Genomic DNA, 24,781 nt, shown 5'->3' with positions numbered 1-24,781 from the left:
CTTTTAGCGGCGTTTGGATAAAAAACGCTGCTAAAGACCGATCATCAGCGGCACTTTATGGAAAACGCCGCTGAAAATAAGCATTAGCGGCGTTTTCCAGAAAGTGTCGCAAAAAACCTAAGCCTAACGACGCCGTTTTCTGAGCATTCGGGGATTTAGCGGTGTTTTTAAGAAAGCGTCGCTAATGCTCAGGGCTTTAGCGGCGTTTTTGAGAAAGCGCCGCAAAGAAACCTAAGCCCAACGATGCCGTTTTCTGAGCATTCTGGGATTTAGCGGCGACGTTTTTAAGAAAGCGCCGCCAATGCTCAGGGATTTAAAATAATTTAAAATATTTGTTAAAAATGGAAAAACTAAAATACTATTATTTAAAATAATTTTAAAGTTTTTTGGATACATTACTGATTTTTTTAGTTTATATATTAAATAATTTCTTATATAATCGTAAAAGAGATAGTATTAAGGTTTAAAGGTTATGTGTTAAGGGTTTATGGGTTTAGGGTTTTAGGGTTTAAGTTTATGGTTTAGGGTTTAGATTAACTAATGTTTTCTAATTTATATATTAATTAATTTCTTATATAATTGTAAAAGAGATAATATTAATTTGGTTCTTCAAAATCGTGTGAAGATTTGGTTCTTCAAAATCGATATAAGCTATATCCAAGGATATCCTCATCTTATCCCATCTTGGTTCAGTATTTTTAGTGCTCGGTTCAGTTTTTTTATCCAGTTCAGTTTTTTACGTGTTTTGCCTTGCCCATGCCGTGATCAAATAATTATATATGGATTTAGGGATTATGGTTTAAAGGTTGTGATTTAAGGTTTAGGGGTTAGTAGTTAGGGGTTAAGAGTTAGGGATTTAGGGGTTAGGATTTAAGGATTCAAGGGCCGGGTTAGGGTTTAGATTAATTAGTTTTTTAATTTTTATATTAAATATGTTTTTATAAAATTGTAAAAGAGATAATAATAATTTTAATATATTAAAATTATGAGTATAGTTTATATTATTTAAGAGATATATAATAATTGTAAAAGATATATTGAATGGCTAATTTAGGGTTTAAGGTTTATTTAATATTTATTAAATGATACAATTTTATACAATTAATTAATACTTTTATATTTAAAAAATATTTAATCTAAACCATTTGATATATTTGATATGGATATATAGGTAATTATTTAATTTGGATAAGACCAAATTATAAGAAAAAAATACAAAAATAAAAATGAAATAAAAATGATATGGGTATATAGGTGATTATTTAATTTAGATAATTCTAACTTAATAATTAATTACAGTCATTTTATCATTTACTTTCTTATTAAAATGTTATTTTGTTCAAAATAAAATAATTTTTTTATGCAAAAGATAAGTAATAGCGGCGTTTTTTTTAAAAACGCCACAAAAAATAATTTTACTTCTAAAAATGGCGCCGTTTTATCTCAAAATTCCCCCCTAAAACCCTGAAATTTCCCCCCTAAAATTGGTATCCTCAAAATACCTAAGTGTTTCTCTCTGCCACCACCGTTTCATTATCATCTTCCCCTCTCTCCCTCTTTTTGCATACCTCTCAGAAGGGCTCATACTAAATCATGTGGATTCGAAAATGGAAACCCAGGACCAGGAGCAGAATGTTCGTCGATTATCAGTTCAGAAAGAGGAAACAAATGAAAACCCAGTAATTTCTTGCAGATACGATAATGGCTGAGTTTTTCTCATCTCAGGAGTTTTGTTCTCTACAGCAAAGCATCCAAAAACTAAGAATTTAATGGTGATTTTATCTCTTAAAGTGATACAATTTTGTTAATACCAATACTCTCTGCTAATACTTTTCAATTGCAGCCAGAAGATTTATGGATTAGGACACCTTAGAAAGGAATAGTGATTTTTGCTCTGCCACGAGGAACTGGTATTGGGGAATTGACGAGTGACTTCAAAATCCATTTCCACAACCCCCGAGGAGATGTCTACTGGTCTGTAATGTTTCTGTGTTTTATATCTTAAAATAGCTTTGCCCAATTGATACTTCTTGTTTTCCCTTCTCTGTTGGTTAAATACAACAATGATAAAGAACAGAATGATACTGGCAGCCTCTGATATTGATGGTTTTAATAAGGTAAATTACATAAGGATACCTGTTTCTTCAGTTTGCTAATAGTTTCTTGTATACCTTTTTGTTTCTCTTTCACTTTGCCTTTCATTTGTTTCCTTTCAAAAGGGCTCATACTAAATCATGTGGATCCGAAAATGGAAACCTAGGACCACCGTTTAACCTGGACTTGACTCTAAAGATTGGATTCTGGTTGTTGAAACACTCAATAATGTTCGTCGATTATCAGTATTCCATAAGGAAATAATGCATAGTATGCTGTAAGTCTCCAATTCTTACTTGGTTATCTGACTAGAAAGACTAGAGAATCGGGTGTCTTAGGTTTAATTTGACTAGTGCATTCTGTTCCTCATTCTAATGTGCATTCTGTTCCTTAATTTTCAAGATTCATACAATTCGTACGTTTTCAAATTTAATTAATGATATTAATCAAAGATCGAGGAAACACAAAAGTAGTGAAAGGTGGGTAATTTCAGGGTATGTTCTTAACTATGTAAATTTAAAAGAGGCATTAAATGAGAACGAAGAATATACTGCACAAATTTTTATCTTGGTAAATTAAAAACGTGAAATTATAATTTGAATACTGTTACTTAGTGGGTGATTCTTTTGGAAGGAGTCTTTTGATGGGTCAATACTCGAGTATTAGATTGGTTTTTTTAATAATAGAAGATATTGTTTCCTATATTTTGTTGAGAATTAGTGTATTGTAAGTATGTGCTTGGTAGGGCTTGTTTTACAGAGTCAAGTTCAAGGGGTACTATGGTCGTATTGTTCCACGTCTGGTAGGCAGTTGGGATCTGGTATGCTTACTGCTATTTTATTTATCTGGAAGGAAGTCCATTTTTTTTCCAGTCTTAATCATGTTCAATTTGTTTCATTGGTTTGGATGGTACCGTTGTTTGCTATATTTGCAGCAACATAGTTCATATAGATTTCTATTAACTAAGTTCATTTAAAGTAGTTAGCGTCTAGCTATATATGGGTATTTTTGGTATATATGGTTTACAAAGCTACTGTTTTTTTTCCTTTTTATCCCACCACTTTTTCATGCATACTGATGATTATTTGGATATCAACCTCTGATATCCTTGTTCACTTATTTTCATGATTGTTTGCTTTATTTTATAGGATTTGATAGATGTCCTGTCGTATTTTATGAATTTTCTTTTTTTATTCATTTGATTTTATCAAGGTGTTGAGGGAATTAAATAATATGGAATTGACAAATTGATACAAGTAGCTGCATCCCAACTAAGCGACCAGCTCCCAGAGTCACGGGATGCTGCTCGAACCCTTCTTTTGGAGCTGCAAACTGTATATGAGAAGTCCCACGGTCTCTCAATTGTAGTATCTGAGAATCCAGAGATGGGCTCTTGGGAGAACTTTTGTCTGTCAAAGCTCTCTCCTTTAAGTGCACAAGCAGTGCTTCGTGTGACAACAAACATCACTCGGGAAGGTCTCGTTATTGGTTCATAACAGTGAGTTTTATATCGACCATATATGAGTTTGTAGCAAGTAATGTCTTCTTTTTAATTTTGGCCACAAATATATGAGCTTTAGTGAGCAGAGTCTACAGTCACCTATTATTGTTTTGGCTTTGGTTTTGTCCTTTTTCCTTGTAAATTCTCTTGAATCATCGTCTCCCATCTTGGTTAAGAAATTGGTCGGATTGGAATTGAAATCGAATTAATGATATTCTTTGCATATGGTTCCCGAAAATAGTATACATTTGCTTCAGCTGTTCTTCTATTTTTTTGCGCTTAATCTTATAGCTGAATGTTCTATCATATATGTTACATAATACCGTGTATACATGCTTTGAACTGATGATATATAATGGTGTTATTGTTTGCTAGTCTAATTTATTAAATCTTCACTTTCTATTTTTTTATATATATTTAGAAATGAGGTATGATGTTTTAAATATATGACAAGAAGTTTTAATTTTTTTTAATATACTTGTATTATATATAGATATAGATATATGTATGTATGTATGTATGTATGTATGTATGTATGTATGTATGTATGTATCTAATATACCCATGCTAAATCTCGGTAACGTGTCTAAGAGTTTGGGTTTAGTTTAGAAGTCTTTATCATATGTTTACATCTTTAACGTGTCTAACGATATAGATATATATGTATGTATGTATCTAATATATATATATTATTTTTAACATCTCTCTTGTTTACCAAGTTTGTTGGTTTATTTGATCATTTGGTTTTGCATCCTTTAAATATTGAAGGTGTAGCAGTGGATTCAATCTCTTCAAGCTAGAAAAGCCAAGGCTTAGCACTTCTTCAAGTGGAATGTTATTTAATGTTGCATTCCATGGTCTTTTATCTTAGTTAGAACTGAAATTTGGTGTTATTGAAACAAAGTTTTGTAGCTACCTTGTGTACTAATTTTTTTAACCATGATTGTTAATTATTACGTGTTTTGTAGCTTCTTTTATAATTGGCCGAGTTAATATAGATCAGATGAGCTGTGAGGTAGATTGCTCATTTATTTAAACATAATATATAAATTCTAAATTTAAATTCATTAATTTTTATTTTTCGTTTTAAAGTTAAAATTTTAATAGAAAATTTAATTTAATTAATATTTTTTATCCTTAAAATGTATATAGTTTAAAGTTTAAGTTTCAAAAATAAAACATAATTTAATATTTATAATAGAAATAAATATTATTTAATTAAAATATTTTTTTAAAAGTCATGTTTTTTAGCGGTGTTTGTGAAAAAAGCGCCGCTAAAGGTTTTGTTCTATAGCGGCATTTGTGGGAAAAGCGCCATTAAAGGTCTTGTTCTTTAGGGCGTTTGTGGGAAAAGCGTCGCTAAAGGTCTTGTTCTTTAGCGGCGTTTGTGGAAAAAGCGCCGCTAAAGATCTTGTTCTATAGCGACGTTTGTGGGAAAAGTGCCGCTAAAGGTCTTGTTCTTTAGCGTCGTTTATTTCTAAAAACGCTGCAAAAGTTTGCAGCATTGTCAATAGTGGCATTTTTTGCGGCGCTATTGAAAGCGCCGCAAATACTTTTAGCGGCGCTTCTAAAGACAAAAAAAACGCCACTAAAAGCTTGTTTTGGTGTACTGTTATAAAAAAAAATTGTTAATTGCATTTCATTAAAAAAATTAAACTTTTGTTCGAGTTGGCTCAAATTACTCTATTTTATGTATGATTAAATTTAAACAAAATTCGAATTTATATTTTGAATTAGATTAAATTTGGATAGAAATAATGCCTAAAAACTCTTCAAACCTAGCTCAGATAACTCTACCGTTGGTTGACTAATGACTCCTTTTGGTGCCCATTTCCCTCTAGTTCAATGTGTTTGGGGGATTTTTCAGTGTAATCACACTGGTGGGGAGCTATTTGGATTCCAAACTGGCGATGTGATGAAATCCACCTGCCACTAGTTGAAATAAGATTTTTCATTGGTCAGCAAAGTGGGAGTGGGCTCACTGTAGTTATGCTTTTACCTTTTTATCTTTTTCATGTATTTTTTGGGTAAAATATCAAAATAGTTACTTTTGTTTATATAATGTTACATTTTAATCACTTATGTTTGAAATATTATGTTTTGGTCACTTAAGTTATCACGTTGTAACATTTTAGTCACTGAGCCGTTAATTATCGTTAACGGTGTAACGATATGCTGACATGACACGTTAAATCATCATTTCAAACAAAAATTTTAGGTTAATTTACACAATTGATCTCGTATTATTTCATTTTGAGCAATTTATTTTTTTCTTTTATGTTATTGTAAGTTTTTTTTCTTTTTTTTTCCATTATCTTCTGCTTCTCCCTCTATTTCTCCCCCCAAGTTCAGACGTTCTTTATTTAAAAGCATTTTTGTATGGTCACTCCCAGCAGTCAACAACTTTATGGCATGCGCAACCATCCTGATTAAAAGAAAATACAGATATATATCTCAAAAGAATGTACAAGAAAATCCAAGCTTTAATTTCATGATATGATCTTATAGTTGCCAGAACAAAAATATATTGAAATAGCACCCCATATAAGGTTCTAAAATTGCACTACTAACAAACAAAAATATATGAAGATGGAAATATGACAGCTAACCAAGGACCAAATCCTTTCAAGCATTTTGCCAATACGACCTGAGAAATACCCAAAGCATAATTTAGTTTAAGGTTAAGGAATTAAAAAGAGAATTAATAAAGAATGCATATTGATATTATATCCCCATACGTCACCTTAATATTTTCCCCAATAATTCCAATTATAAGCCCCATCAACCTATGTACAGAAGCCATTGGTTTCAATTGAATATTTTTCTGTGCCAAGCTATACATGCTTTCTAACCCCTAACAGAAGAAAAGAAATCAAGTGATTATTTCAGGGTCTAGTTATCATGCATAAACTATCAACATTACAAATATATGTTATACATTGAAGCTACATGCGACAAAATAATATATTGGTCAGCATTGTTATGCAGGCCTATCAGGCACAATGAAAATATTATGTTGGACTGCTCATGGTTTGGGAACTCCACGGTCTATTCGACGCTTAAAACACATGTTGTGCATGTGCGTCCCTACATTGTCTTTTTTTTGGAGATTAAATTGAATAAAAGAATAATGGAAATAGTTTAATAGAGGTATGGTTTTACGAATGGGATTGGTGTGGAAGCACTAGGCACTAAGGGCGGTCTATCATTAAGTTGGAAGAATGATTGTTCAACCACTTTGAGCAATTTCTTTTTTTCACATGTAGATGTTGTTATTTCTAATGATTTGGAAGGTGCTTGTTGGACATTCACATGTTTTTATAGCAAACCAGATGCTAGATTTAGGGGGAGGTCTTGGGATTTGTTGAAACATCTAAGACAAGATCAATCTCTCTCTTGGTTAGTGGTTGGAAATTTCAATGAAACCGTCTATTCATATAAGAAAGTTGGTGGTAGGACTCGAGAGAAGAGGTATGGCTTAGTTTCGAGAAACGTTGGAGGAATGTAATCTTTGTAACTTGGGTTTTAAGGGCTAATGGTTTATATAGGAGAGGGGAGATTATCAGACAATAATATCAGAGAACGTTTGGATAGAGGGGTGGAAAATACGTGCTGGTAGCATTGATTTTCTAAATACAAGGACCTACACTTAACTCATAGTTTCTCAAACCATTGCCCGATTCTAATCAATACTGCAGATAATAAATACTCTCAATTTTTGAGAGGACGGGAGAGACATTTTTTATTTGAAACATGGTGGGAATTAGAACTCGAGTGTGAGCTAAAAATTTGTAAACTATGGGATTTAATAACTGGTGAGATTCTGAGTCGATTCAATCAGTTGAGTTATGGATTATCGGATTGGAGCTCACGTTTGATGAAAGATAAAGTCAAAACTATCAAGGGTTTGCAATGTCACCTAGCGAGTTTAAATGAGAAGAACCCAGATGAGAATTTTTGGTAGAGACTCTTGATGTGAAATTGACTCTTAACATTGAGGCGAATTAGGAGTGATATTGGAAACAATGAGTATGGGTAAATTACCTGAAACAATGTGATAAAAGTACAACATTTTTTCATAGCTTTGCATCAAATAGGAGGGGAATTAATAATATTGAGGGATAAGAAGACAATAATGGGAACTGGATCCAGGATGACGAGGATTTAGTAGGTTTAGTTAGAACGTACTGTTCTAAATTGTTCACCACAAATGGGATTTCTGATACGAATCACCTTTTGGCGAGAGTTTAACGTTGTATAGATGATGATATGAACATCAAATTGACATCCACATATATAGTAGAAGAGGTGGTTGCTGCGCTCCGAGATATGCACCTACTAAGGCATCAAGTATGGACTGATTTCTGGCTTTTTTCTTTTAAAACTGTTGGCAAATTTTTAGGAATTATGTTAGCTTTTATTGTTTGGCGGTGTTTAATTATGAGTGTACTATTGGTAAATTGTTGGGAATGATGTTAGCTCTTTGAATGACATAATGTTGGGTCTGGTGTCCTAAGTATAGTAATTTCGTATGTGTATACTTGTAGTTTTCAAACAACTTGATTTAATAATAATATATATTAATTACATTGATACCTTTGGTATATTTTCTTCAATGTTTTTGCACGAAAAGAAAATGGAAGCAAATATTGACTCATTAGTTATCTAACGTTTAACTAATAGTAAATGGTATTACGTGGTCAAATCATAATATAAAAAGACAACTTGTATTAGTAGATGAACCTAAACATGTCCATAGCCTAATCAGAATGAACAATCCTATTAAAAGACTAATATGTCATCTATCAAGTATAATTGGGAATATGTTTTGTTATGAGCATCAGAGCAGATGACGCCCAAAAGATAGAGACATTGATGTGACTAACTGAATGGATAGTACATCAGACATGAACCAAGCAGAATAGATTCTAGATCCGTTTATGAATTTATTCACTTGTGACATTAATTGTGTGACATACCTTAATCCTGAATGAATGATGGACTATGTATGCATGATTCGTATACTTTGGTGTACGTAAAAGTTTGAGTTCAAATAGATAAAGAACCAAAAACTGGTGTGTTGGGCATACTATTTCTACAGTATGTAGCATCATTCACAATAGAGGAATTCATAGCCCAACTAAAGATAAAATGATATTCTCTCATTGGCATTATATGGCAGATGAAAAATAAATGTGACCATGGGTCGTTTGTCTTTGTGATAAATGACTTTATTACTATTTGATAATAATTGACTTTTCATGAAGATGTAGTAGCTATAGTGAGATAAAATATAATCATATTGGGAGAACGAATTTATCCACAATAAATTAAGGATATCTTATAAGGGTAACACTTATGATAAGGTCATTGGACGAGCACTAATTAAATAACTTTCGAAATGATATGTAATTAGGGAGAGCTTAGTCACGATACTATAGTGGAATGACTTCGTGACTAAATGAGTTTATAATTAATAGGTGAAAATATGAAACTTAATTATAAATCATTTGAACTGTAATTATATATGTCTAATTTGTCCATCCGTTAGCTCGTTGAAACCATAAATGAATTGCATATAGAACTAAAAAGACATGGATGAATCAAAATTATGAAGCTAGAGAAATGGGTCACATTCACAAATGAATGCGTTTTCTCACTGAGTATAAGATTGACTTGAGAATTAGTTGAAGATTTTCGAATTATTATTTAATTAATTACAATTAAATAATTGTAGTTCGAAAACAAAATTAAATTAATTACTCATTATAAATCTATTGAATATGAAAAATAAATATATTTCCTCATAGATTATTTAGTTAATTAAATTAATTAATCAAATAGTATTTATTTTGAGAATAAAAAACAAATATTGAGTTGAATTAAATTATAAAATACTGGATCTCAAAAGTTTAAGAAATACATATAATTGGACCTAATACATGAGATCTAATTCCTCTCATTTTTGTGTGAGGGCCCCACCTCTTCTAGTTAGATTAAGAGAATGCTTTTCTGTTAAATAAATATTATTTATATTATACTTATTCAACCAGGATTCTCTTATCTCTCCCTATAAATAGATCTATTAACAAGTTTTTACACACAAGTTTCATATATTGTTATATTGGCAAAAAGTAATGGTAAATTATTTTCTAAGTATAAATTCTATTTTTTGAGAATTATAATTTTTATCGGTTTTATTTGAGAGAATTACTTTACTACTGAAAATAATTAAATTGTTTCTTATTCTGTGTTTGATTCTTGTTGCTTGAGCCCACACTCGACACAATTCTGGGTAAGAAGATAACGGAGAAAGTCATTCGGTTGAAAATTTAAAACCCTTTAAATTCATCTCATACAAAGCATAAGTATTTTCAGAAAAAAATTTACTGTTATAAATATCACAAACCAACTCAAATTTCAAAAATTTTAAGCTTCTGCTATGACTAAAAACCGTTTTTTAAACCAAAATTGCTAACACAAACTATATGAACATTGTATTGATCCTTAAGATTTCTTGTCCGTGAATTATGAACCTATAAAATTATTTTTAAGGTTATCGCCAATAGATTACAAGGTGTTCTCCTGTAATGTATTGATTGGGTGTAGAGTGCTTTTATCACTGGGAGAATAATCTTGGATAATATTTTAATTGTTTGAGATGCTACTCTTATAGTAAAAAAGAGAATCTACCTTTGCCTTGAAATTAGACACATGCAAAGCATATGATCTGGTGGAATGATCTTTTGTGGAGGCAATGTTGCACCAAGTGGGGTTTCTTGATTCCGTTGTTGATATGATAATGCATTGCACTATTACGGTGACATACTTTGTTGTTCTTAATGGAAAGAGGGGGGAGATGTTCTTACCTACAAGAGGTCTTTGACAGGAAGAACCGTTGAGTCCCCATTGAGTCTTTATCTATTTTTGATTTGTAGTGAAGGGTTCTCTATGTTGTTCAATTTAGCGAAAGAGGAAGGAAGAATCTCGGGTACTCGTGTTTGTCATGGTGGACCAAGGTTAACTCACTTGCTTTTTGCATAAGAGTTTTGTAAGGCTACGGTGATAAGGCCATCGAATATTAAGGATATCATAGAAGATTATCAACGTTGTTCAGGTCAATGTGTGAATTTTGATAAAAGCCTTACTTATTTGAGTGAATGTTACTGATGACCTTCGGCTTCAGATAAAATTATTTTTCAGGTTCATACTGGAGCGTTATCCTCGAAGGTTGGAGGCATAGGAGGGAGGCGTTTCAAAGATTGAAGGAGTGCATGCGCAGCAAAGTGGAGAGTTGGAGTCGCAGGCTGTTATCCCAAGGAGGTAAGGGAGTATTTATAAAGTCAGTTTTGCAGTCCATTCCCACGTATGCTATGACTTGTTTTCTGTTACCCATTTTGCTCTACCGAGAGATGGAAAGAATTTTGAGCCGTTTATGGTGGGCTAAATCTAGTCATAAAAAGAGCATGCATTGGTGCTCATGGGCTCAGCTTTGTGCATCAAAGGGAACGGGAGGTATGGGATTCCAAAATTTGGGGAAGTTTAATATTGCCATGTTGGCCAAGCAGAGGTGGAGGCTCTTGACTAATCCCAACTCTTTAGTGGCATTCATTTTAAAAGCTAAATATTACTCTACTTATTTTCTAAGGGCAGAGATGGGTGTGAACTCTACTTATACTTGGTGGAGTATTTGGAGCGCTCAGAGGATATTAGAGGTGGGGCTCCGATGGAAGGTTGGTGATGGACGCTCCATCTCAATTTTGAATGATTGTTGGCTCCCAGGAGTAGGAAACTGCAGAATTCAATCTGATCAGATTAGTAATGAGTTCAATATGGTTTCTGATTTAATAGTACCTAATGAGGGGAGATGGAATATACTGTTGGTGAGAAGTCTATTTTCGAAGGAAGAGGTCAAGAGAGTATTATGCATTTCAATTGCTGCATCAGGGCAGGAAGATGTGCAAGTATGGAGTGGGGGCAAACACTGGAATCTACTCGGTATGGAGTGGCTACAAGTTGATCGCATCAGATAATTTTGATCCTATTGCTTCTACTCTACAGGACCAGCGTATGAATTTCAATTACAAGGCCTTATGGGCAATACAAATCCCACCAAAAATAAAGATTACTTGCTCGAGACTTGTTAGGAATTTTATTCCGATTATGGATAACTTATACAATCTAAGGATTGCTTCAAGCCCGCTATGTCCAAGATGCCACCTATGTCCTGAATCAAGTGTGCATGTAGTGAGGAATTGTTGTTTCACTCGCAATGTATGGGAGGAAGTGGGTATTTCTTGGCCTGCACAGATGGACGATAGCGAGTTAGTTGATTGGTTCAGCTATTTTTACAGGGGAGGGGGTCCAACATTAAGCAGTACCTCTGTGTTACAATATAGGCACTGTGGAATTCTAGAAACAAATTAGTTCATGAATCTATTACCCAATCTATGGAGTCGTTGTTACCTTTGTGAGAGCGCATGTAGCAGAACTGCATATGATTGGCCAGGACCAAACGCTTGTAATAAGAACTCGTGGTCAGTAACATGGAAACCACCGGCGGATCCGTGCGTCAAAATCAATTTCGATGCAGCATTTCAGAAAGACAAAAGTCTAGTTCAGGAATAATCATTCGAGATAGAGGAGAGATTTTGGCAGCGTGGTTTCAAGTGAATAACCATGTTCCTGATTCTTTTGTGGTAGAAGGGGAGGCAGCGGTCCAAGCTCTACGCTTTGCTGAAGAACTGGGATTTCGAGATCATGTGTGAGCGCGCTGATTAAAGATGGAAAGCAAATTGGAGCAGGATTTAGGTTGAGCTGTTACATGCAGCACAAGAGGGAAACAAAGTGGCTCACTTGCTGACCCAGGAGGGTCTTAGACGACAGTGTTCTGAGTTCTGGATAGAGGAGGTTCCAGGTATCGCCTCTGAGAAACATGAATCGATGACCGTCTAAGATAGGGTTGTAGGAAACTAGTGGTCGGGCGGATCATTCATTATCTATTTGGCTCTGGTGCTAAATTGGATCAAATTTTGAGTAGCAGCGAAGACGTTTTGGTGGATAAAGATGAAAAGAAAGAGAGAGCGGAAAGCTTTTCTTATTTCTGGTATGTTTTATCTGATATGTATCTTAGTTTTCAGCTGGCTATTCCTATAAAAATACATTCATCTCTGAATCCCTATTTTATCTTTTATCTCAAATTAATTAAATGGTATGATATTTAAATAGTTAATATCAATTAATTTGTAAATTTGATGACATATAAAATATAATATAATATAATTTAGATAAGAGTATTTATTTTCAAATGCAAAAACCAAAAATACTTAAGTGAAACAACACTTTTTTATCGCAATTTTTTTTACTATACAATGACAAACCGTACACACTTTGCATTAAATATCTTACATTTTCATAACAGCTTGTAAATGAAAAAAAATAAGAAAATAGGAATAAATGGGCAAACTAGGACGTGATTGTTGACTGTTGGTTTGAATATACAAAGTCTCTTCCTAATTCATTTCTTCAACTCCTCCCTAAAACCCCTTCCATTTATAAAATAAAATAGCCTGTATTTGGATAAGTTTAAAAATTGAATCGAATTCTTTTTTTTTTTAAACAATATAAATAATTTAAAAGTCTTTGAAAATTATTAAATAATATTTTAAAGCTCATTTTATCAAAATAAAAAATTAATATAAACCGAATTATAATGAATGGTTCCAAAAATATAAAAAAAACTCAATTGAACCAAACCCATATCACCCCTAAAATAAAGGATGGGTGAAGTTTTCTATATAATAAAATATTTTTTAAAAAATTGATAATTAAAACAATTGGGGTTTTGGTTGAAACTGTAAAGATAAGACATTAAAAATTATGATTTTTGTGCTCAAATCCCATTAAGTACATTTTTTTTTGCATAATTTAGAATGACAAAAATACACTCATAGTAACAACTAGATTATGACACACCCACACATGAGTGAAAAAAAATATGTAATAAATATATTTGTAAAAAAATAATACTTAAAATATATTATACTTTGGTTAAAATGATAAAGTTAAAATATTAAAAACATAGTAATATTTTGCAAATCCCACCAATTGCATTTTTCTAAATTTTACATAATTTAAAATGTTAAAAATATCCTCATAAGAATGTTAATTATTTTATTAAAAGAAGGGATTTTGATAATTACTCAATTAAATTAAGATTTGATTAATAACTGACACCAACTCGGCCAACCTTTTAAATATAGTATGGATGCTAGTTATTTACTTATTTTCATAAAAGGGAGGGTTTTCAATAATTATTCAATTGAATTGAGATCAAGTTGATGGGTGACACTAGAGGTATTCATGGGTCAGACTGATCCAAGTACAGGTCAGGTTTAAGCATGATATTAACACTTTTTATACTTACCCAAACTAGGCCCGATCCAAAATAGGGGCCTAAAATTTTGTCCAAACTTATTCATATTTGTAAATGGCAAACTCAAACCCGTTTTAGGCTTGTCCATATATTTTTTTAATTTTTTAAAAAATATTTTTATATATACACATCTTAGCCTTTTTTTAGTATTTACATTATAAAGTTATATATTACCATAGGTTTAGTTTTTATGTGTTATAAGTAGAGGTGTCCATGGTCGCCCGGCCCGACGGCCCGCCCTAAATATGGGAGGGTTCGGGTAAAAATATAGGCCCGAAATATGGGTTTGGGCAAAAAACGAGGCCCGTTTGCCTCGGGCACCAATTTTTTGGCCCAGGCCCCGCCCGGCCCCGCCTGAATATAATAAATATATATTTTTTATTTTTATTTTTATTTTTTAATTTTAAAATATTTTTAAAATACTTTTATTTTTTATTTTTAAAATAATTTTTTGGTGTTTATTAAAAAAATAAGCCGGGTCGGGCTGGGCTCGGGCCGAGCCTGGACAAATTTTAGGCCCATATTTCTGGCCGAGCTAAAATTTTTTTGGGCCCGGGCTGGCCCATGGACACCTCTAGTTATAAGTGACATAATATAATACATTACAAATTCAGAAAAATAGGTTAGACCAGGTTTAGCTCGGGTTTTGAATGTTCAAATTTGAGCTCAACCCATATTATAAATGAGCTTGTTTTTTTTCTCAAACTATTTTCTAGACTTAATATTTTTACCTAAGTTGTCCAAAATTTTAGAGAAACTTTTGAACTTGGTATAGTAGTCAGGCCCATGAAGTAGTCTAGGTGACTATCTCATTCAACTTTTTAAATATAAAATTAGATTATGACACACCATAATGTGGGTAAAAACAATTAAGCTGGTAGAGTATATGTTTAGTGTCTTGGGTTCAAATTCTTTAAATAATATCTATATTTTATATAAAAAGATAAAAATTCATTATATTAATATTTATTGTTCAATTAAAATGAGAGGTTTTTTTTGATAATTTAACAATTGTGTCGATACCCAATTTTAGATGACATCAACTCAGTTAAAATCTTTACATATAATATAAATAAATTACTTACTTTTTATGCCTTAATAAAATTGTAAATTTTAATTTAAAACAAATTGTTTATGGAATTTGAAAAATATGCTCTAAAAATTTTAATTAATTAAAATATTTAAATAGTCAAAATCAAAATTTCAAAATACAATAAAAATCTTAATTATTATAGAGGGAGCACTATATACACTACTGGTATTAGATAGTTCAAATAGTTACATCTTTAACTATTTCAGTTAAAATGTTGACATGAATTTTTTTAAAAACATTTTTCTAACGCAAAAAAATCTATGCTCAAGATAATTAAAATTAGGGATGTAACTGGAAATTTTACTTTGGGGCCTAGGTTAATATTTAAAAAATTGGAGGGACCAAAGCTAAAATTTTGTGTTAAAATAAATTTAATTGAATTATTAATTTCTTGAAAGGGCCAAACGAGGCACTCCTTACCTGATCTGAATTACGGAATACTATATTTGTTATCAAAGCAACCTCAATTATTTAATATTCAATTTGAATCATTAAACAAGTAAATACAAGTATTATAAATGATAAATACAATATTCAACTATTTCTAGATTTTACACGAGTTTATCGATACTCTAATATTAACTCAAGATTAAAGAAAAAAACCAAATTATAAAAATTTCAAAACATCTATTCATCATCGTAACATGGAGAGATTCCTCCACATGAGTAGGCCATGAAATAATTTTGTTTTTTACTGAATATTTTGTTATTGATGAGGTAAACCATAGAAATAAATTAGGTGTGGAGGTGAAAGTCATGATTGATGGGAACAAAGAGGAGAGACGTGGGCTGGGAAGTCATTTCGGTGGCATTTAATATTTCCTCAAGCATTTTAATTTAGGGTCATGAATGCTTCCTCTTACTTACATTTCCATTTCAGATCTCCCTCTCCCACTTTTGTCTCCCATTCCCATTACTTCCGTCCCTCCCAATTTTAGAAACCCTAAGGGTGCGTTTGGTTCGCTGTATTGGATTAGAGGTGTATTGGATTAGAAGTGTATTGGATTAGAGGTGTATTGGATTAGAGGTGTAATAGCAAATCAACTGTTTGGTTGAATGTAATAGAATAGAGGCGTAATAGTAATCTTGTATTTGGTTGAATGGAATAGAGGTGTAATAGCATAGTGGAAAAAACTAAAATGACTAGAATACCCTTAGCATAAATTTGTTTTGGTAAATGATTATTGTTATTGTTATTTAAATTTTAATAAGATTATTATTATCAATAATAAATATTTTAATCATATTTAAACATAATTATTATTAAATATATTATAATTAAAATATATAATTTAATAAAATTCTTAATAATTAATATTCTTATATGAATTTACTCAAATCATAATATATGATACCATAAAAGATAATTTGAAATAATTAATATTAAATATATTTTAATTAAAATATATGATTTAATAAAATTTAAAATAATTATAACTAATAAATTATCTTACATGAATTTGTATAATTTAAAATAATTATTATTACATATAATTTAATAATAATATATAATTTCATAAAATTCTTGATAATAAATTTTCTTATATGAATTTATACAATTTAAAATAATTAATATTAAAAAGAACTAAAAAGCACGTCCCGATGAATTTGGATAAATGATTGTCTAGATGCACTTGAATCAATAAATTCATTCTTGATGTAAAAACCTTTTTTTATATTAATTTATAAGATTTAAAATTTCAAAATACTAATAATATAAATAACCACTTATTAAAAAATACATATAGAATGGATCAAGATAAATAGGTGTCCAAATTCAATTGTATCTAGATAATATTCAAATAATAAACATAAAACAGAATGGAATGAAGAGGGCAGACAGTAAAAATTTTGCCATAAAAGTATGACTGCGGATGCCTGCTAAATAGAATGCATGTCTTACAAGATCCACCTTGTTTCTCAAATGATTGGATAAATTTTTCTCACACAATTATTTTCTTATCATTACAGCCTAATCTTTCCAACCCAGATCACCGCACAAGAGAAAAAGGGGTTAAAACAACAGAAACGGTTCAGAAATTCTAGTCGAGACCAAAAGCTTGGCCATTAAATTCACAAAGATGTCAATAGCCCCAGTAGTCATTCCGGATCTCATCATCGAATTTCTTTTTAAGCTCTGGATGTTTCTCAAAGTACTCGTCTGCGGTCATGGTGCTGATCTTTTGCTGTTCATAAAAAAAGATAAAAAATTCAGCAATTGTACAAGCTATAACCACAAATAAATAGCACATCATTCGAGGAAAAAACTTGGAGACAGGGTAAAAGAGAGTCAATTATCCTGTTGATTCTCACCAATTCATCAAATTTTGGTTTGTATTGAGGAGTGACGGTGTCAACAAACTTGGGGATCTCTACACCTGCAATGGAAGAGTATATAACATTTGTAACGGTGAATCCCTCAAAACTCCATCCAAACCTTATAACAAGCATGATAAATATGATTACTTCGACTGCTAGAAATTGCAGACAAGTGAGAATTGAGTAGCTAGATGTCTATATTTTCTTCATTCTACTTTGAACATAAGTATAGGAGTATCTCAAGTTTTGGTGTCTAGAAGAATCTGATCACATAATAGCATTATTGAAATGAAACATCTACAGCATTAATCTGAAATTGTTAAATGCTAATAGCATTCAACAAGTGAATTGCACATAAATAAGAATTGTATTTGCAAACAAAATAGCAGCCAATTTAAACAATGTCCTCATTGGCAATTGATTTCCATTGAACTTTCAGTGAAGTATGGGGCATGGAACTGATCTAGGAAAGATCAAGGAGATCTGGAGCTGGAAAATGATCAGAGAAATATAAAGCAATAGCAATATAAAGCAAAGGGCACAGAAATCCTCAAGAATCAGAAAGCTCAATCTGAAACTGCAAATTCCATTCTAAATACTATCACATGCTATGACCAGCAGAAGGGAGAGGAGTATCTTGGCTGAATGAACCATGCAGAAGATCACCTGTACGGTGGAAGCAGACGATAGTTGACAATTTCAAGCACCAGAAGTGTCACCGCAGGCTTGCTCAATAAAGAAGCATTCCTCTGTGCCAAATGCTGCAAAGAAGGCATTTTAAAGAAATCCTATTATTCTATTAGCAAGTGACAATATATTTTTGTAAATCCATAAAGAGAGAATAAGGAAATCAGACTTTAGCTTTGGTCTAAATTGAAAAAATCAGCAGTCAGACAACAACTAAGCCTTCTCCCACTACATGGAGTCATCTATTGATCATAAATCATCATTGGCTCTTATATAAGTTGCCAATGGATGGTTACAATGGGTTTGGAAAGAAATTTCCAAAGTGCAATTTTCTAAATTAAATGATTTAATAAAGGGTGAATTGTTACATTTAGTCAGTTAGTTGGTTTGGATGAAAAGTAGCATGATCTTGAACAGATGTCAGGAAATCTGAAAAACAAATATTATATTGACAGATAAAGTCATTATAAGTCAAAATTTGTTTTTCCAAATTAGTAGGATGATTGACTTACTTTCAGCCAGTAGCAAGAATGAGGTTACAAGTATATTGAAAGTGGCAATTACTTCTTAAGACTTCCATTAAAAATGAGATGGAATAACTTTTCCAATGGACAAAATTTATACCACAAATCTCGAAAACTGCATGACACTAATCCTTTACTAAGAAATCTTCTAAAAGATAAGAAATAATAACATTAGAAGGGAAGCAAGTTACACTGAAGTGCGAACAAAATAACGAATGAGGTGCAATGAGCAACAATCTGGTGTATGTTTCAACCATAGCAATACTAGGAACAACCTGCGTCAAACGAATCAATACCAATCATTAGAAATAGTTGGAAAATCAGTAGTGATCCAATTGTCAAAGACCAAATAAAAATTAATTAAGCCTACAAGAAAATAGTGATCAATTTATAAATTAGATTACATTACTCTATTCAGGATAATACCTGCCCAGCAAATAAAGATTCTTCCATTTGAAAGACCAACTTCAAATAAAGATTCATTGAAAAGCCAGATAACAGTGAAATAGGCAATGGACTAATTTCCCGCATCACCATGAATCTCTCATTGGGCTGTACATTTGCTTCAGGTAACAACTCTGTAACTCCACCAGAAGATAACCAATTCATGACCGTTTCACAAGCTGGCTGCGCCATCGTGTAGGAGACAACCCAAAACATCCCAATTGATTTATAGAGAGAATAAAAAAGGAGCTAGGGATTAGAGAGAAGAAAAAGACCTGGCTGAATTTGGTTTGTAAAGTAGAGTTAACTTCATCAAAAGTGCGACGAAGAGTAGCGAACTCTTTGCGAGCCTCATCGGAGACCAAAAGCTTAGCCATCCCTTCCCAATCAATGTTCTTTGATGCTTTGAACGCGACATCGACGACTTTCTTCCCCGGTCTGCTCATTTTTCTCGCACTTTCTCGCTTCCCAAACGCGAGACGGTGGAGATTTGGTTTGAAGAAAACTGCTGTTGATGTTGGGAGGGAGAGGGTGGGGTGGAGCAGCAGATTTTGGCTGAGGAGGGTAAAACAGAAACGATTAGCTAATCCTTACTTGAAACGGATTGGCTAATCGTTGTTGAAGCAGAGAAAATGAGGAATACATCCGTGTTGTAATAGGCCTGTAATAGGCAATACATCAAACCAAACACGGGATTAAGTGGGGATTAGTGGGGCCTACGGATTAGGGGTGTATTGGCTAATCCAATACACCCAACCAAACATGCTGTAATAGTTATGCTAAAGTTGTCATTAGTTTTCAACAAGCAATGTTAGCCAAAAAGTCTCACCGGTTAAAATTATTAGTTTAAGGGTTCAATTAAGTGTAAAAAGTTGAGAAGGACTTTATTAAATTTTTGAACAACTTTTATACTATTAAGCTTAAAATTAAATCTAAAATTAAAATTTTAAAACCAATATCTAAATTAAATTTAAATTTTCAAATTTTCTAAAAGGAAACTACCCAAACCGGTCATCCATCAATAAATTTTTAATTTTAAAAGGAGATTAAATTAAAGAATTTTAATATTATAGTAAAAATTGATTGACACTATCATGGAATAAAAATTTTCAACAATTTATTTAATTAATTTTAATATTTTAAAATTTAAAATTTCAAAATTTAAAACTTATAATGATGGAGTAAACAAGCGCAATTTAATAATTTTGGAATGCGTTGTTTTAATTTTTATTATTTCTCATTAATATTAACCGTAATTTTTGAAATTTTAAATAATTAAATTTAAAAAAAATTAGATGAGCAACTTACAGCATGTTTGGTTGGGTGTATTGGATTAGCCAATACACCCCTAATCCGTGGGCCCTACTAATCCCCACTTAATCCCGTGTTTGGTTTGATGTATTGCCTATTACAGGCCTATTACAACACGGATGTATTCCTCATTTTCTCTGCTTCAACAACGATTAGCCAATCCGTTTCAAAAGTAAGGATTAGCTAATCGTTTCTGTTTTACCCTCCCCAGCCAAAATCTGCTGCTCCACCCCACCCTCTCCCTCCCAACATCAACAGCAGTTTTCTTCGAACCAAATCTCCACCGTCTCGCTTTTGGGAAGCGAGAAAGTGCGAGAAAAATGAGCAGACCGGGGAAGAAAGTCGTCGATGTCGCGTTCAAAGCATCAAAGAACATTGATTGGGAAGGGATGGCTAAGCTTTTGGTCTCCGATGAGGCTCACAAAGAGTTCGCTACTCTTCGTCGCACTTTTGATGAAGTTAACTCTACTTTACAAACCAAATTCAGCCAGGTCTTTTTCTTCTCTCTAATCCCTAGCTCCTTTTTTATTCTCTCTATAAATCAATTGGGATGTTTTGGGTTGTCTCCTACACGATGGCGCAGCCAGCTTGTGAAACGGTCATGAATTGGTTATCTTCTGGTGGAGTTACAGAGTTGTTACCTGAAGCAAATGTACAGCCCAATGAGAGATTCATGGTGATGCGGGAAGTTAGTCCATTGCCTATTTCACTGTTATCTGGCTTTTCAATGAATCTTTATTTGAAGTTGGTCTTTCAAATGGAAGAATCTTTATTTGCTGGGCAGGTATTATCCTGAATAGAGTAATGTAATCTAATTTATAAATTGATCACTATTTTCTTGTAGGCTTAATTAATTTTTATTTGGTCTTTGACAATTGGATCACTATTGATTTTCAAACTATTTCTAATGCTTGGTATTGATTCGTTTGACGCAGGTTGTTCCTAGTATTGCTGTGGTTGAAACATACACCAGATTGTTGCTCATTGCACCTCATTCGTTATTTTGTTCGCACTTCAGTGTAACTTGCTTCCCTTCTAATGTTATTATTTCTTATCTTTTAGAAGATTTCTTAGTAAAGGATTAGTGTCATGCAGTTTTCGAGATTTGTGGTATAAATTTTGTCCATTGGAAAAGTTATTCCATCTCATTTTTAATGGAAGTCTTAAGAAGTAATTGCCACTTTCAATATACTTGTAACCTCATTCTTGCTACTGGTTGAAAGTAAGTCAATCATCTTACTAATTTGGAAAAACAAATTTTGACTTATAATGACTTTATCTGTCAATATAATATTTGTTTTTCAGATTTCCTGACATCTGTTCAATATCATGCTACTTTTCATCCAAACCAACTAACTGACTAAATGTAACAATTCACCCTTTATTAAATCATTTAATTTAGAAAATTGCACTTTGGAAATTTCTTTCCAAACCCATTGTAACCATCCATTGGCAACTTATATAAGAGCCAATGATGATTTATGATCAATAGATGACTCCATGTAGTGGGAGAAGGCTTAGTTGTTGTCTGACTGCTGATTTTTTCAATTTAGACCAAAGCTAAAGTCTGATTTCCTTATTCTCTCTTTATGGATTTACAAAAATATATTGTCACTTGCTAATAGAATAATAGGATTTCTTTAAAATGCCTTCTTTGCAGCATTTGGCACAGAGGAATGCTTCTTTATTGAGCAAGCCTGCGGTGACACTTCTGGTGCTTGAAATTGTCAACTATCGTCTGCTTCAACCGTACAGGTGATCTTCTGCATGGTTCATTCAGCCAAGATACTCCTCTCCCTTCTGCTGGTCATAGCATGTGATAGTATTTAGAATGGAATTTGCAGTTTCAGATTGAGCTTTCTGATTCCTGAGGATTTCTGTGCCCTTTGCTTTATATTGCTATTGCTTTATATTTCTCTGATCATTTTCCAGCTCCAGATCTCCTTGATCTTTCCTAGATCAGTTCCATGCCCCATACTTCACTGAAAGTTCAATGGAAATCAATTGCCAATGAGGACATTGTTTAAATTGGCTGCTATTTTGTTTGCAAATACAATTCTTATTTATGTGCAATTCACTTGTTGAATGCTATTAGCATTTAACAATTTCAGATTAATGCCGTAGATGTTTCATTTCAATAATGCTATTATGTGATCAGATTCTTCTGGACACCAAAACTTGAGATACTCCTATACTTATGTTCAAAGTAGAATGAAGAAAATATAGACATCTAGCTACTCAATTCTCACTTGTCTGCAATTTCTAGCAGTCGAAGTAATCATATTTATCATGCTTGTTATAAGGTTTGGATGGAGTTTTGAGGGATTCACCGTTACAAATGTTATATACTCTTCCATTGCAGGTGTAGAGATCCCCAAGTTTGTTGACAACGTCACTCCTCAATACAAACCAAAATTTGATGAATTGGTGAGAATCAACAGGATAATTGACTCTCTTTTACCCTGTCTCCAAGTTTTTTCCTCGAATGATGTGCTATTTATTTGTGGTTATAGCTTGTAGAATTGAAAGAGGCAGAGGAGAAATCCTTGAAAGAGTCTGAGCGATTGGAGAAAGAAATTGCCGAGGTTCAAGAACTTAAGGTAATAAATAAAACAATGCCGGAATGTGTGTTGTTGTGTTCCAAATCACAATTGCTGAATTTTTTATCTTTTTTTATGAACAGCAAAAGATCAGCACCATGACCGCAGACGAGTACTTTGAGAAACATCCAGAGCTTAAAAAGAAATTCGATGATGAGATCCGGAATGACTACTGGGGCTATTGACATCTTTGTGAATTTAATGGCCAAGCTTTTGGTCTCGACTAGAATTTCTGAACCGTTTCTGTTGTTTTAACCCCTTTTTCTCTTGTGCGGTGATCTGGGTTGGAAAGATTAGGCTGTAATGATAAGAAAATAATTGTGTGAGAAAAATTTATCCAATCATTTGAGAAACAAGGTGGATCTTGTAAGACATGCATTCTATTTAGCAGGCATCCGCAGTCATACTTTTATGGCAAAATTTTTACTGTCTGCCCTCTTCATTCCATTCTGTTTTATGTTTATTATTTGAATATTATCTAGATACAATTGAATTTGGACACCTATTTATCTTGATCCATTCTATATGTATTTTTTAATAAGTGGTTATTTATATTATTAGTATTTTGAAATTTTAAATCTTATAAATTAATATAAAAAAAGGTTTTTACATCAAGAATGAATTTATTGATTCAAGTGCATCTAGACAATCATTTATCCAAATTCATCGGGACGTGCTTTTTAGTTCTTTTTAATATTAATTATTTTAAATTGTATAAATTCATATAAGAAAATTTATTATCAAGAATTTTATGAAATTATATATTATTATTAAATTATATGTAATAATAATTATTTTAAATTATACAAATTCATGTAAGATAATTTATTAGTTATAATTATTTTAAATTTTATTAAATCATATATTTTAATTAAAATATATTTAATATTAATTATTTCAAATTATCTTTTATGGTATCATATATTATGATTTGAGTAAATTCATATAAGAATATTAATTATTAAGAATTTTATTAAATTATATATTTTAATTATAATATATTTAATAATAATTATGTTTAAATATGATTAAAATATTTATTATTGATAATAATAATCTTATTAAAATTTAAATAACAATAACAATAATCATTTACCAAAACAAATTTATGCTAAGGGTATTCTAGTCATTTTAGTTTTTTCCACTATGCTATTACACCTCTATTCCATTCAACCAAACACAAGATTACTATTACGCCTCTATTCTATTACATTCAACCAAACAGTTGATTTGCTATTACACCTCTAATCCAATACACCTTTAATCCAATACACTTCTAATCCAATACACCTCTAATCCAATACAGCGAACCAAACGCACCCTTAAAGGCGATTAAGTCAGGCAACGGATGTTGATGTAACAGTGCCACATCAACAAAAATAAAAAAAATTAGATTTTTCAAAAAAATATGAAAAATTATTTATCCAGATTCATTTTAAATTATAAAATATCATTAAAATTTATAAAATGACATAAAAAATAAAAAAAAAAACGCCATTTCTTTCGTGGAATAAAGGTATCATGTTTTATGAACTACCAAAAAAATATATCATGTTTTACGCATAAAAATAAATTTCTTTTTTCAATTATTTGAAAAAGTGAAAGTCAATTTTGTTGTTTGAAACACCGAAAATCTCACCTGTTTTCTTTTAAGATTCACTAGCGATTTCCATGAGCCTTCATGTGTTAAGGGTTTTTATGCTCAAGGGACCACCATGTTATCAAAGTCTCTTCTCCAATTTTCACACCTTTAAATGTTTCATTTCTTTCAAA

General features: G+C 32.0%; 3 protein-coding genes and 2 long non-coding RNA genes across 5 annotated transcripts; 3 read left to right on the top strand and 2 right to left on the bottom strand.

Annotated features, from left to right (window-relative positions):
- The first annotated feature begins 1,469 nt into the window (after positions 1-1,469).
- LOC107914198 (uncharacterized) lies at positions 1,470-4,613 on the top strand. Its single transcript, XR_005919651.1, has 4 exons — positions 1,470-1,772; positions 1,844-2,371; positions 3,307-3,592; positions 4,364-4,613. It is a non-coding gene; the product is annotated as an uncharacterized lncRNA (long non-coding RNA).
- A 5,704-nt stretch (positions 4,614-10,317) lies between these two features.
- On the top strand, positions 10,318-11,628 carry LOC121222384 (uncharacterized mitochondrial protein AtMg00310-like). The gene is made up of 2 exons (XM_041103087.1): positions 10,318-10,712; positions 10,782-11,628. The coding sequence occupies exon 2, from the start codon at positions 10,870-10,872 to the stop codon at positions 11,626-11,628; it is 759 nt and encodes a 252-aa protein (XP_040959021.1). The 5' UTR covers positions 10,318-10,712; positions 10,782-10,869.
- On the bottom strand, positions 11,501-12,299 carry LOC121222385 (uncharacterized). Its single transcript, XR_005919650.1, has 2 exons — positions 12,062-12,299; positions 11,501-11,897 (listed from the first exon to the last, which is right to left on the bottom strand). It is a non-coding gene; the product is annotated as an uncharacterized lncRNA (long non-coding RNA).
- Positions 12,300-17,429: 5,130 nt separating this feature from the next.
- Positions 17,430-19,345, bottom strand: LOC107914568 (mediator of RNA polymerase II transcription subunit 23). The gene is made up of 4 exons (XM_016843508.2): positions 19,080-19,345; positions 18,845-18,928; positions 18,109-18,203; positions 17,430-17,501 (listed from the first exon to the last, which is right to left on the bottom strand). The coding sequence occupies exons 1-4, from the start codon at positions 19,311-19,313 to the stop codon at positions 17,477-17,479; spliced, it is 438 nt and encodes a 145-aa protein (XP_016698997.2). The 5' UTR covers positions 19,314-19,345; the 3' UTR covers positions 17,430-17,476.
- Positions 19,346-20,467: 1,122 nt separating this feature from the next.
- Positions 20,468-23,520, top strand: LOC107944932 (mediator of RNA polymerase II transcription subunit 23). Its single transcript, XM_041103086.1, has 4 exons — positions 20,468-21,192; positions 21,344-21,427; positions 22,069-23,008; positions 23,092-23,520. The coding sequence occupies exons 1-3, from the start codon at positions 20,959-20,961 to the stop codon at positions 22,165-22,167; spliced, it is 417 nt and encodes a 138-aa protein (XP_040959020.1). The 5' UTR covers positions 20,468-20,958; the 3' UTR covers positions 22,168-23,008; positions 23,092-23,520.
- Positions 23,521-24,781: the final 1,261 nt, after the last annotated feature.

The sequence above is a fragment of the Gossypium hirsutum genome, chromosome D10 (assembly GCF_007990345.1).
Source record: "Gossypium hirsutum isolate 1008001.06 chromosome D10, Gossypium_hirsutum_v2.1, whole genome shotgun sequence".
Taxonomy (NCBI): domain Eukaryota; kingdom Viridiplantae; phylum Streptophyta; class Magnoliopsida; order Malvales; family Malvaceae; genus Gossypium; species Gossypium hirsutum.
This window is presented reverse-complemented; position numbering and strand designations above follow the sequence as displayed.